This window comes from Xenopus laevis, chromosome 9_10L, assembly GCF_017654675.1.
Source record: "Xenopus laevis strain J_2021 chromosome 9_10L, Xenopus_laevis_v10.1, whole genome shotgun sequence".
Classification (NCBI taxonomy): Eukaryota; Metazoa; Chordata; class Amphibia; order Anura; family Pipidae; genus Xenopus; species Xenopus laevis.
Genome location: NC_054387.1, coordinates 132,627,453 through 132,641,845, shown reverse-complemented (window position 1 = coordinate 132,641,845; position 14,393 = coordinate 132,627,453). Strand labels below are relative to the sequence as shown.

Genomic DNA, 14,393 nt, shown 5'->3' with positions numbered 1-14,393 from the left:
CCTGTAAGTTGATATCCACAAGGTCCTCTCATGTGTCATTTCAAATGCTCACCTCTGCACACATATCCTGCCCATTAACATCAGAGGGGAATGAACAGATTATATCAGATGCTTTTTATGAAGCAATTGAGAAAACCCATGTGCTATTATAAGTAATATATGGTGTTTAGTGATTTGCAGGCCGACCCGATACCCGCGGGTTCAGGTCGACCTCGCAGTGCTCCTCGCCACCTTCAAATGCCGGCATCCGACTTCTGGGTTCCGGTTTTATAGTGTTGCGTCTGCTCGCCCCGCCCCTTATGTGACATCGGCGGGGCTGGTCGGCGCAGGTCTATAAAAGGACCCCCAGAAGTGGGTGTGGGCGGGCGCGGGTATTAGCAGGGCAGGTTAGGGTTGGGTGCGGGTCAGGGAAACCCTGACCCGCACATCACTAATGGTGTTGCTTTTACATGGGGCTAAACATTAATATTATCTTTAAAAATAGCCCCTTTATTGGAGCTCCCTATAGATGTTCTCTGGTCCCTGTCTGTGTTTCACATGAGGGGTGGGCGTGTCCTAACGGTCCCTGCCAGAAGCACAGTAGGAGGGGGACAGCCAATCACAGCCCTGCAGTCACACAAGCACAGACAGGCTTCAGTTCCCCATCAGGTCCTGCTAGCTGCTGATTGGTTCCTGTCCTACAGTGCAGTGAGCTGAGTGCAGAGCCTGGGAATTCAGGGAGCAGCAAGTGGAAGAGAAGGGAGGGATTATTAGGGTTTTTGCAGAAATATTCAATAAATCAGCCTGAAAGCACAATTATTCTATATCTAAATGAGTATAATGCACTGGTACATACTTATTTTTTACACAAATGTCTCCTTTAAGCCAAGTTTTCCTTGTATATTATTAACTAGTAAATCAGTTGGGGACATACTGGTACAGGCAGATCCAGTGGCTAAATACAATGGGACTGGGAAATCACACAAAAACAAGGCTGCAACAAATGTTATTATTGTGTCTGCTGTAATGCAGGGAAATACTTTAGACACCCCCACACACGGAGAAAGCATAAAATCAGAGGCAATTAAAACTGCCCAATGTGTATATTTTATAAATTGCACTTGCTCTATAGTGTATGTAGGGAAGTCTGATCGCATGTTTAAGAGGCCCATTTATCAAAGGTTGAATTTCGAATTTATGTGATGTTTTTTATCATTTGAATATACTCACAATTCGACTGGGAGGTTATTTAAGAAAAATTTAGAACTGCTAATATTCGATCAAATGATTCCGACCCGAAATTTGAATCGTATTCGATTGTACCAACTGAATTTTTTCACCCGAACAAAACAAACTCGAATGTCAGGAAGGCAAATAACATCTCCAAATGGCTCTACGGACCTCTGCCATTGACTTGTACATGAACTCGGCAGGTTTTGGGTGAAGAACATTCCAATTAGAACTGTTACTATAGTCGAGGTGTGATAAATCTCATTCAAATTTACATTCGAATAGGTGGACTAAAATTTGAATGTTTGAATATTTCAACTCGAAAATTTGAATTCACTATTTCGACCCTTGATAAATCTGCCCCTAAAACACGTTTAACAGAACAGAAGTCACACATTAGGGGAGTTAGTTATCAAATGACGAAGTTTAGAACTTTGTTAGATTTTTTTTATACCCTGAATGAACTCACAACTCAATTTTTTCCCGATTTAAGAAAAAACCCGAGTCAGCGAATTCGAGGTGAACAACCCAGAAACTCAAATTAATCGAGAGTTCTACAAGATAAAACTTGAATTGCTACAATTAATCGAGTTTTCGAGAAAAACCCACCGAAAAAAACTTGAACATCATGAAGGCTATTAATTAACATATTGAAATGGTTCTAGGGACCTCTACCATTGACTTTGACAAGGTTTTAGTCGGAGTATTTTTGGATTTGAGCTTTTTCCAGCTTTGGGGTATAAAAAAAACTTGAAAAATTTGGAGGGATTTTTAAACCCGAAAAATCCATATTTTTTTTGTACCTGAAAAATGTCCAGTTTTTGTTTTGTAACCCAAAAATTTGAGTTTTGACTGAAAAACACCCTATAAAACTATTTTTTCGGGGTAAATACTACTTGACCTTTAATAAATCTGCCCCTACCATTAGCCAACACTGTGCTGAGAAGGGACACAGTATAGAATTCTGGTCACAGATAATGTTCCTGCAATGACTGAGGGAATTGATTTGTTGTTTTATATTGCAAAGCTTTATATGGATTGTTGTCCTTTTGAAAAAAGAGACTTTTTACAGTTCAGAAACGTCAAAAAAAATGAAATAAACACTTTTCCTGGTGACAAAGTGGATTCCAATCTGCAAAACTCCATTTCAGAATTGTCTTTGCAGGAAGAACATTAGTGACCAAAATCCCCTACTCCTCAGCAGTTGCTTCCTTTTAATTTATACAGAAAATGTGGCAGTTAGATCTGCCCCCTTGCTGCCATTATATTGGCTTGGAGGGTAGTGATGGGCGAATTTGGGGCGTATACGGAAAAATTGGCGAAATCCGCGAAACTGCGAAAAATTAGCGAATTTACAGCGAAATTAGCAAAACGGCATCAAATTTGCGAAACTGTGCCTGCGTCCATTTTTGACGCCGGCGCACATTCGCTGGCGAAAATGCACCGGCGTCCAAAAAATGGATGCCAGCGTCCATTTTTGTGACGCTGCCGAATTTTCGCTGAGGTTACGCAAATTTATTCGCCTGCGGCGAATCGCGGGAATTCGCACCTGCCAAGTAAATTCGCCCATCACTATTGGAGGGTTAAAATTATGCCAATGCTATCAACAGCGAGAAATATAACTGAGGCCAGTAAACACCCCCAAGACTAGGGATGCACCGCATCCACTATTTTGGATTCGGCCGAACCCCCGAATCCTTTCAATTTGCTTATGAACAATCTGGTTGTACTGTACAAGATGCACTGATTTGAAAAAGAGACTGGAATATGAAATGGAGAGGCCTGAATAGAAAGAGGAGTAATAAAAAGTAGCAATAATAAAGGTGTAGCCTTACAGAGCATCCTGTGGAGGAGACATTTAGGGCATATTTATCAAGGGTTGAATTTCGAATTAAAAAAACTTCGAAATTCGAATTCAAAAAGACCAAATGAGATTGAGTCAAGGTTTTTTTTTGCTCGAATAGGTCAGTTTTCGACCGAATTCGAATCAAAGGAATAGCGAAGTCATTCCCAAAAAAACCTTACATTTTTCAAAGTCCACCAATTGACTCCAAATAGGTTCTAGGAGGTCCCCCATAGGCTAAAACAGCAATTTGGCAGGTTTTAGATGGCGAATGGTCGAAGTCAAATTTTTTAAGAGACAGTACATGATAAATTTAGATATTCTAATTTTTTTTCAAATTCAAATCGAATTCGGACTATTCTCTAGTCGAAATACACAAAAGATAGCTCGAAATTCAAATTTTTTTCGTTCGAAAATTCATCTCGACTTTTGATAAATATGCCCCTTTATGTGGATGCTCCCAGTACCACTCCCATGTGTGAGGAGGCAACAACAGCCATTATTGCAATACACACAGGCAGCACATGATTTACTGGATACGTATTTCGCACAACACCCCACTCTCCTCACCTCCGGGTCCCATCTCTCGCTCTGGCACTGCTTGGGTTAAGCCGACACTTTTAGTTGCGGTGAAGAACCAGGAGAAGATTAGTGCGTGTAAGGCGTGGCTTGTTTTGAGGCGGGGCCTAGCTAATTAGCTTTTGTGGCTATTACCAAAAAGAAAGCTGGGCTTAGATGTACTGACAGAGTTGTGGGTCGGAGGTTACTTTTACAAATAAACTTTAAAGGAGACATTTTGGGGCATATTTATCAAGGGTCGAATTTCGAATTGAAAAAACGTTGAAATTTGAATTCAAAAAGACCGACCGAAATTAAGTTGAAGTTTCTTTTCGAGCGAATAGGTCCATATTCGGCTGAATTCGAATCGAAGGAATAACGCATTCGATTACTCCCCAAAAAAAACCCTTCGATTTTTCAAAGTCCACCAATTGACTCCAGTTAGGTTCTAGGAGGTCCCCCATAGGCTAAAACAGCAATTCGGCAGGTTTTAAATGGCAAATGGTAGAAGTTGAATTATTAAAGAGACAGTACATGATAAATTTCAATATTCAAATTTTTTTTGAAATTCAAATTTGTACTATTCCCTAGTCGAAGTACACTCAAAATAGCTTGAAATTCGATTTTTTTTTTTCATTCAAAAATTCACCTCGACGTTTGATAAATCTGCCCCCTTGTGTAAAAAATAAGAATGTATCAGTGCGATATACTCATTTAGATATAGAAGAATTGTGCTTAAAAAATGTTTCGGGCTGATTCATTGAATATTTCTGCAAAACCCCTAATAATCCCTCCCTTCTCTTCCACTTGCTGCTCCCTGAATTCCCAGGCTGTGCACTCAGCTCACTGCACTGTAGGACAGGAACCAATCAGCAGCTAGCAGGACCTGATAGGGAACTGAAGCCTGTCTGTGCTTGTGTGACTGCAGGGCTGTGATTGGCTGTCCCCCTCCTACTGTGCTTCTGGCAGGGACCGTTAGGACACACCCACCCCTCATTTGAAACACAGACAGGGACCAGAGAACATCTATAGGGAGCTCCAATAAAGGGGACATTTTTAAAGATAATATTAATGTTTAGCCCCATGTAAAAGCAACACCATATGTTACTTATAATTGCCTACAAAATTTTTCCTATATGTCTCCTTTAATACGTGGGCGCTGAACTCCGGCTGCCCATAACTAATCACAGTATCTATAAAGGGAGCAGAGCGGCCTGCTGGGTAATGACAAAACAAAGACCCAGTAGCTTATGAGACGCAGTTGAAGTGCTCAGCTTTCATGTCATTACTCTTTCACTGGTACCGCTGCCATCACTTGGGATCCCGAGGCTCACAGCGGAAACTGCCCTTAACTAAGATGGCGGTTAGAATGAGATCACGTGTTTTTAAACGGCCTCGTCACGTGACCGGGAAAGGATGACGTACTTCCCGTCGTTGGCCCAGGCCTGTGTACGTTACTGGAGATCTGGCGCAGCCCTGTAGATTCGATCATCCAGATTCGTTTCGCTCCAGTTAGCGACAGCGATCTCTCCCTGGGCTGGCAGCGATATATTTGCGTTACCTATCGCTCTGTTTCGGTTCCGTGACGTGCTAATAACGCGTCCGACGTTAGAGCGCCTAGTCACGTGATAATAAGGTAAAGCCTGTGTGTAGTGTTTATGTTATCATGTGGCTCAGCCAATCACACGCCTGTTACCACTAGGGGCGCTCTTTCACTCTGTATTCCTGAAGGACTTTATGGCTTATTCTTTGCCTAAACTGTAATACAAATGATACACAGCCTTGTTTGTCTGTTGCTTGTGTAGCCTGTATATAAACACAAGGCCTCTCTTTACTGCATTGTCCTCACACACATCCCTGAGGTCACATGGTGAGCCCTATAGACAGGTCTGTCCCAGTGTAATTTGTAGCTGATGAACTGAAGCAGTGGCTTCTGGGATTTACACCAATGATTGGCTCAATTGGATTAGCAACTCCCCCTGGTGTATTTCAGTTTTGCCTCATCCCTTGTTTATCTCTTCTTTATTCCCCCCCAGCTCCTGTAGATTGTGATGGACTCCTTGTCAGCAGAGGAACAGAGAAGCCTGGCCAGCCCCATGAATGACAACCAGCAGGAGGCTCTCCCCTCACAGGAAGATGGACTTGACCAGTTGGCCATTAAAGAAGAGGAGGATGAAGAGACCATGTCTGGGGGAGGAGAGACCTGCTCTTCTGTTGGAGGAGGGAGGGATCAGGAAGTGACTGTAGAGATCGGGGAGACCTACCTGTGCCGAAGAGCTGATAACACTTGGAGTGAGAGACTTTCGTTTATGTTGTATTCACGGCTAGGTCTGAGGCGTTGGCCTGGGTGTGGCCTGTTGTGATATGGGAATATCAGGTCAGAGGGATGAAGGGGCAATGAGTTTGCTAATATCTGTTAGTTCTCTTTGTACTGCTCATATATATCGTAAACATAATACAGTTTAGAAAGCGCACACCCAAAACGAAATGCTGAGGTGCTAATACCTGAGGGGGCCGCCCAAAGAAGCCTCCTAACATATACAAGCTCAGAAAGTAAGGATTGCACACTCAGTCTTAAAGATACAAAAGTAATTTTATTAAACACTTACATTATAGCAGGTTACGCGTTTCGACCACATGCGTGGTCTTCATCAGGGGCCAAATATTATACAAATACAAAAAGTATAAAAAGGCCTTTTTATACTTTTTGTATTTGTATAATATTTGGCCCCTGATGAAGACCACGCAGGTGGTCGAAACGTGTAGCCTGCTATAATGTAAGTGTTTAAAGGGATACTGTCATCAGAAAACATGTTTTTTTCAAAACGCATCAGTTAATAGTGCTACTCCAGCAGAATTCTGCACTGAAATCCATTTCTCAAAAGAGCAAACAGATTTTTTTATATTCAATTTTGAAATCTGACATGGGGCTAGACATTTTGTCAATTTCCCAGCTGCCCCAAGTCATGTGACTTTAGGAAAGAAATGTTTTCTGGCACGCTGCTGTTTTTCCTTCTCAATGTAACTGAATGTGTCTCAGTGGGACCTGGATTTTACTATTGAGTGTTGTTCTTAGATTTACCAGGGAGCTGTTATCTTGTGTTAGGGAGCTGCTATCTGGTTACCTTCCCATTGTTCTTTTGTTTGGCTGCTGGGGGGGGGAGGGGGGTGATATCACTCCAACTTGCAGTAAAGAGTGATTAAAGTTTATCAGAGCACAAGTCACATGACTAGGAGCATCTGGGAAATTGACAATATGTCTAGCCCCATGTCAGATTTCAAAATTGAATATAAAAAAATCTGTTTGCTCTTTTGAGAAATGGATTTCAGTGCAGAATTCTGCTGGAGCCGCACTATTAACTGATTCATTTTGAAAAAATGTTTTTTTCCCATGACAGTATCCCTTTAATATATCGTAAACATGTCTCTGACTATATCTATGTGTCTATTAGGGATGCACCGAATCCAGGATTCAGTTCGGGATTCAGCCTTTTTCAGCAGGATTCGGATTCAGCAGAATCCTTCTGCCTAGCCGAAAACAAGGAAGTGAAAAATGTTTTCTCCTTCCCACGGCAATTCAAAAACAGGCAGGCACCAATCCGGAACATCCATCAAACAAATAGTAGAATCCGAGAGCCAAAGTTGAAAAAATAAAAATATGTCTTTATTTTACATAATGTCTTAAGCCTTACGCATTTTGTGTCATCCAGGGACACTTAATCATAGGCAAATTAGGATTTGGATCATTATTCAGCCAAACCCCCAATTCCGTTGCGAAAGATTCGGCTGAATAACAATCCAAAATAGTGGATTCAGTACATCCCCAGTGTCTATAATTCTAGGTCATATGTGTATCATTCATCATCCCTTGTCTCCCACACAGATTCAGCAGAGGTGATCCAGTCACGCCTGAACGAGCAGGAGGGTCGGGAGGAGTACTATGTACATTATGTGGGATGTAAGTGCCAGCAAACTGCTGCTCTCTTTCCTCTGCATTGGTCTCTCACATATCCACCACCATTTCTTCTGCCCACCACTGACACCGGGAGGAAAGTAATCGTAAACCCTGACGGTGTCTTTCTCGTTCTGCGCAGGTAACCGGCGGCTGGACGAATGGGTGGACAAGAACAGACTGGCCCTGACCAAGAACGTGAAAGACGCTGTTCAGAAGAACACAGACCAGTACCTAAATGAACTGACCGAGCAGCCGGAGAGAAAGATCACCCGAAATCAGAAGAGGAAACACGATGAGATCAACCATGTGCAGAAGGCAAGAGCTTATTCCAGACTAATAACATCGAATTTCGGCTCTGCTCTGTTATGGCAACCGAGAAAGTGATTTTGTCTTTTGGGAACTATAATGCCCAGCAACATCTGACAATTATGTGACAGTCAGAGAACCATTGTTCCTTATGGCAGGGTCAGTTTGTTTTTAGTTTTAAAGGAGACATTTTCTGTAAACAATAAGAATGTACCAGTGTGTTATACTCCTTTACAAATAGAAGAATTGTGCTTAACAAAAGTAGTGTTTCAGGCTGATTTATTGAATATTTCTGCAAAACCCCTAATAATCCCTCCCTTCTCTTCCACTTGCTGCTCCCTGAATTCCCAGGCTGTGCACTCAGCTCACTGCACTGTAGGACAGGAACCAATCAGCAGCTAGCAGGACCTGATAGGGAACTGAAGCCTGTCTGTGCTTGTGTGACTGCAGGGCTGTGATTGGCTGTCCCCCTCCTACTGTGCTTCTGGCAGGGACCGTTAGGACACGCCCACCCCTCATGTGAAACACAGACAGGGACCAGAGAACATCTATAGGGAGCTCCAATAAAGGGGCTATTTTTAAAGATAATATTAATGTTTAGCCCCATGTAAAAGCAACACCATATATCACTTATAATTGCCTACACAATTAGGGTTTTTTCATTTATCCTGTATGTCTCCTTTAAGAATTCTCCTTGACTGGCTGTCGGCTTCTGAGTCTCTTAACTGCCGTTTCCTTTTTGCAGACATACGCAGAAATGGATCCCACCACCGCTGCCCTGGAGAAGGAGCATGAAGCAGTAAGTGATTCTAAAGTCTTACCCTCTTGATTTACCCCGAGATGTAGAGAATTCCCAGTAGCACCTGAGCAAACTGCTGCCATAAAGTTGTAGAATATTCCCTTGCATAGAGTTCAATTGTAGCCCAACTGGCCACACCCACAGACTCTCATTTTTTTTGGATTCGTCCATCCACAGATTATGTCAGTGCCTTAGATTGGCCATATAAGAGCCCTACACACATATCTGAAAGTTACAATCTAGGCCATTAGTATTTTTAATTGTACTCAAAGTGTAGTGCCCAAATCTCAGAGTAATGAATGAGATCGGTACTTGTTTTTTTGTTTTTTTAGGGATGCATCGAATCCACTATTTTGGATTCGGCCGAACCACCGAATCTTTTTCGAAAGATTCAGCCGAAAACAGAATGCAAATTTGCATATGCAAATTAGGGATGGAAAGGGGGGAAAAATTTTTACGTCCTTGTTTTTTTGACAAAAAAGTCACGCGATTTCCCTCAATGCTCCTAATTTGCATTCGGATTCGTTCAGTAAGGCAGAAGGATTTGTCCGAATCCTGCTGAAAAAGGCAGATTCCTGGCCGAATCCAAACCGAATTTTGTGCATCCCTAGTTTTTTTTTTTTAATGAAGTGGTTTAACTCCTGAAGTTACAGGGAGTAGAGTCCTGCAGCAGGTCGGGTACCCGTGGGTTACCGCAATACCCTGCGGGTTGCGGGTATAAGTTCCGGGTGCAGGTATAGACGGGGGTCGGCGGTTCTGTGGGTCGGGCCACAGGTCTTCTCAATATAGATTTTTACTATTTTTTTTCTGATCACGCCTACTTCCGATGATGTCACTTCCGGTTTACAATGACAACACTTCCTGATTCTTGATGGTCAGCAGGGTGCGGGTTGGGGATAAGGTACTTGCGGGTCAGGTCGGGTACGGGTTCCAAAAAATGGACTTGCGCAGGACTCTAACAGGAACAAAGTTTGTTTGACATGTGTAGAATGAGGTCATTACATGGGCCAAATATCCGCACCCAGTGATGTAATGCACACGATTCTCCCCTTTCAATTCCAGATAACAAAAATCAAATACGTGGACAAGATTCACATTGGCAATTTTGAGATCGACGCCTGGTACTTCTCTCCGTTTCCGGAGGATTATGGGAAGCAGCCGAAGCTGTGGGTGTGTGAATATTGCCTGAAATACATGAAGTTTGAGAAGAGCTATCAATACCACTTGGTAAGATCCCACCTCTGTCCTCTCTCAGAGGCCGTATCTCATGGAATCACTGATACATGTGCAATGAAACGGCAGAACTGTAACTTATTCTCTTTCTCACAGGGTCTCTGTCAGTGGCGACAACCCCCAGGGAAGGAGATTTACCGGAAAGGCAATATCTCTGTGTATGAAGTGGATGGAAGAGACCACAAGATCTATTGTCAGAACCTCTGTCTCCTCGCCAAGCTCTTTCTTGACCACAAAACATTGTACTTCGACGTGGAACCCTTTGTGTTTTACATTCTGACAGAAGTGGACCGACAAGGGGCTCATATCGTGGGATACTTTTCCAAGGTACGGCAAATGGTCTCCAACAACCCCCAAATTCGGTGGGGGGCTCTTACTCAGAACAAGGATATAGAAACATTGGGGTAACGGTCACCATGCTATAGTTTTCTACTTTGAATGACTGCCCCCGTGGCTACACAGCAGCTTGTTTATATAAACTATAGTAGTACTTATCTGTTATCTACTGTGTATCCTGTGCTTGAAAGACTGCCCCCATGGCTACACAGCAGCTTGTTTATATAAACTATAGTAGTACTTATCTGTTATCTACTGTGTATCCTGTGCTTGAATGGCTGCCCCCATGGCTACACAGCAGCTTGTTTATATAAACTATAGTAGTACTTATCTGTTATCTACTGTGTATCCTGTGCTTGAATGGCTGCCCCCATGGCTACACAGCAGCTTGTTTATATAAACTATAGTAGTACTTATGTTATCTACTGTGTATCCTGTGCTTGAATGGCTGCCCCCATGGCTACACAGCAGCTTGTTTATATAAACTATAATAGTACTTATCTGTTATCTACTGTGTATCCTGTGCGTGAATGGCTGCCCCCATGGCTACACAGCAGCTTGTTTATATAAACTATAGTAGTACTTATCTGTTATCTACTGTGTATCCTGTGCTTGAAAGACTGCCCCCATGGCTACACAGCAGCTTGTTTATATAAACTATAGTAGTACTTATGTTATCTACTGTGTATCCTGTGCTTGAATGGCTGCCCCCATGGCTACACAACAGCTTGTTTATATAAACTATAGTAGTACTTATCTGTTATCTACTGTGTATCCTGTGCGTGAATGGCTGCCCCCATGGCTACACAGCAGCTTGTTTATATAAACTATAGTAGTACTTATCTGTTATCTACTGTGTATCCTGTGCTTGAATGGCTGCCCCCATGGCTACACAGCAGCTTGTTTATATAAACTATAGTAGTACTTATGTTATCTACTGTGTATCCTGTGCTTGAATGGCTGCCCCCATGGCTACACAACAGCTTGTTTATATAAACTATAGTAGTACTTATCTGTTATCTACTGTGTATCCTGTGCTTGAATGACTGCCCCCATGGCTACACAGCAGCTTGTTTATATAAACTATAGTAGTACTTATCTGTTATCTACTGTGTATCCTGTGCTTGAATGGCTGCCCCCATGGCCACACAGCAGCTTATTTATATAAACTATAGTAGTACTTATCTGTTATCTACTGTGTATCCTGTGCTTGAATGGCTGCCCCCATGGCTACACAGCAGCTTGTTTATATAAACTATGGTAGTACTTATCTGTTATCTACTGTGTATCCTGTGCTTGAATGGCTGCCCCCATGGCCACACAGCAGCTTATTTATATAAACTATAGTAGTACTTATCTGTTATCTACTGTGTATCCTGTGCTTGAATGGCTGCCCCCATGGCTACACAGCAGCTTGTTTATATAAACTATAGTAGTGTTTCTAAACAGTTTTACCAGTGCAGGGCAACACTGCATTATATTTGTATTACTTTAAAACACTTATTTTTTGATGTTACTGTTCCTTTAATATATATATATCTGTTTTGAATCCCAGGAGAAGGAGTCACCGGATGGAAACAACGTGGCTTGTATATTAACCCTCCCTCCATACCAGAGGCGTGGCTATGGGAAGTTCCTCATTGCTTTCAGTAAGTGTGGCACGTGTTCCTTCCAGTACAGAGTTAATTGCCAATAAGAATGTGTTTCCCACCAGGGACTTATTGTCTCTCTCATACTGTGCAGGTTATGAACTCTCCAAGCTGGAGAACACCGTGGGGTCGCCTGAGAAGCCTCTGTCTGACCTGGGCAAGCTCAGCTATCGCAGTTACTGGTCTTGGGTCCTGCTGGAGATCATGAGAGATTTCCGTGGGACGCTCTCCATCAAGGATCTCAGGTGAGTAACTTACCTGTGGATGAGCACTGTGCCAGCATGGTGTATACTGATAAGCAAACCCCTTCGTCAGGTACGCCCCCGAAATGTTGTAACCTTTTTGGCTTGACGTTAAAGGGATAAAAACTTTTTTTTCAAAATGAATCGGTTAATAGTGCTGCTCCAGAAGAATTTTGAGCTGAAATCCATTTCTCAAAAGAGCAAACAGATTTTTTTATATTCAGTTTTGAAATCTGACATGGGGCTAGACATATTGTCAATTTCCCAGCTGCCCCAAGTCATGTGACTTGTGCTCTGATAAACTTCAATCACTCTTTACTGCTGTACTGCAAGTTAGAGTGATATCACCCCCCTCCCTTTTCCCCCCCAGCAGCCAAACAAAAGAACAATGGGAAGGTAACCAGATAACAGCTCCCTAACACAAGATAACAGCTGCCTGGTAGATCTAAGAACACCACTCAATAGTAAAATCCAGGTCCCACTGAGACACATTCAGTTACATTGAGAAGGAAAAACAGCAGCCTGCCAGAAAGCATTTCTCTCCTAAAGTGAAGGCACAAGTCACATGACCAGGGGCAGCTGGGAAATTGACAATATGTCTAGCCCCATGTCAGATTTCAGAATTGAATAAAAACAAATCTGTTTGCTCTTTTGAGAAATGGATTTCAGTGCAGAATTCTGCTGGAGTAGCACTATTAACTGATGTGTTTTGGAAAAAACATGTTTTCCGATGACAGGATCCCTTTAAACACAGGTTAAAACCCTTAAGCAGATACGTGTGCTGGAATACTTCGTTTGCTTATCAGTATACACCATGCTGGCACTGTTTGCATTGATTGGTGGAGGTGCCGTCCTCCTATACCCCAAGCACCGTACGTGGACATTGAGAGGCCAGGTGTATACTTACAATCTTTCGCTAATCTACGTTGCTGTATACTGATACGTACACTGTATACTCTTGTCTCCCAGTCAGATGACCAGCATTACGCAGAATGACATCATCGGCACGTTACAGTCGCTGAACATGGTGAAATACTGGAAGGGGCAGCACGTTATCTGCGTCACACCCAAACTGGTGGAGGAGCATCTGAAAAGTGCCCAGTATAAGAAGCCACCAATCACAGGTGAGTGACAAAAGCCTGCCATTGGACAATCTATTAGTGCTTGTAACTACAGACACAGGGCAAATAAGTTTCAATTACAGCTACAGAGAGACAAGGAGGGTATATAATACACAAGGAGTTTGATATACAGCATGGGGTGGAGTTGATAGAGCTGAGATTAGAGAGGCAGATGGAGTTTCAGGTAAAGTACGGGAGCAAATTACAGTGGAATAGAAAGAAACAGCAGCCGGCAGTTTATTCCTCCCAAAGCTTCTGTCGCAACAAATACCCTTTGTATAGTACCGACAAGATGACACTGTGTATTTAATTCCATATCTGTGCTCCTGGAAGAAGCCCGAGCTGCTATTGCTGTCCCACTAACCAGAACACTAACCAGAACACTAACCAGAACACTAACCAGAACACTAACCAGAACACTAAGCTGGAAACATTATGGCCAAGATTTGTTATGGCACTAACTTGTGTTTGGAATCTGTGCCAAGTGCTGGTAGACTAGTGATTGGTGCTAGTGATACTCACAACTGTCGTTATTCTGGATCTAAAGACCATGCTCATGGTGGAACAGGGAGTCTTGGGACACTGGAATGCGCCTGTAGAACGTTGGCGTCTCTGGAATATCCGTTGCTTTCCAGCAGAGGAAAGTCATTTTATAATATTGTCCATCATATTAGTCTTTGTTTTTCCTACAGTGGATTCTCCGAACCTGAAATGGGCCCCCCCAAAGCACAAGCTGATGAAGGTCACCAAGAAGTGACAGCAAGACAGACAGACTCAGAACTGACCACATGAGACAGACAGACTGAGAACTGACCACATGATGTTCCACCCGTCAGCTTTATGTTGTACCTGGAATTGCATTAAAGCTGTTTGGCTCATGTTAGCAAGGCTGTGCCGGATCTGTCGGCTGTAGAAATCGCTGGTAACCCCCTCCCCCAAGCATTGCCGGAGAGAGACCCGCCCTCGGATCTGCTGTGGTGCAAGAGACTCTTGTGTTGCACGTATTTTGTGCCAACTATAAACTTCTGTTCATCTCTACTCCTAATCGCAGTGAAATTGACGGGAAGAAAAAACCTCACTGTTGGACATATAAACATTTATTGTAGTTTACAAATCTTAGAAATAAAATATTTTTTATCTAA

General features: G+C 42.7%; 1 protein-coding gene across 3 annotated transcripts in view; it reads left to right on the top strand.

Moving 5' to 3' along the window:
* kat8.L (K(lysine) acetyltransferase 8 L homeolog) overlaps positions 1 to 14,393 on the top strand; it is a 17,597-nt gene extending 3,204 nt beyond the window's left edge. Inside the window, exons 1-11 of one of the 3 annotated variants that reach the window (XM_041577434.1) lie at positions 5,008 to 5,246; positions 5,647 to 5,902; positions 7,494 to 7,568; positions 7,705 to 7,880; positions 8,617 to 8,670; positions 9,733 to 9,897; positions 10,000 to 10,230; positions 11,795 to 11,888; positions 11,983 to 12,133; positions 13,100 to 13,254; positions 13,944 to 14,393. In XM_041577434.1, the coding sequence (XP_041433368.1) occupies positions 5,662 to 5,902; positions 7,494 to 7,568; positions 7,705 to 7,880; positions 8,617 to 8,670; positions 9,733 to 9,897; positions 10,000 to 10,230; positions 11,795 to 11,888; positions 11,983 to 12,133; positions 13,100 to 13,254; positions 13,944 to 14,008 (1,407 nt within the window). In that variant the 5' untranslated portion in view covers positions 5,008 to 5,246; positions 5,647 to 5,661 and the 3' untranslated portion in view covers positions 14,009 to 14,393. Of the gene's footprint in view, positions 1 to 5,007; positions 5,247 to 5,348; positions 5,481 to 5,646; positions 5,903 to 7,493; positions 7,569 to 7,704; positions 7,881 to 8,616; positions 8,671 to 9,732; positions 9,898 to 9,999; positions 10,231 to 11,794; positions 11,889 to 11,982; positions 12,134 to 13,099; positions 13,255 to 13,943 lie in introns of those variants that run through there. The other 2 variants (XM_041577436.1, XM_041577435.1) reach the window with 2 other exon arrangements.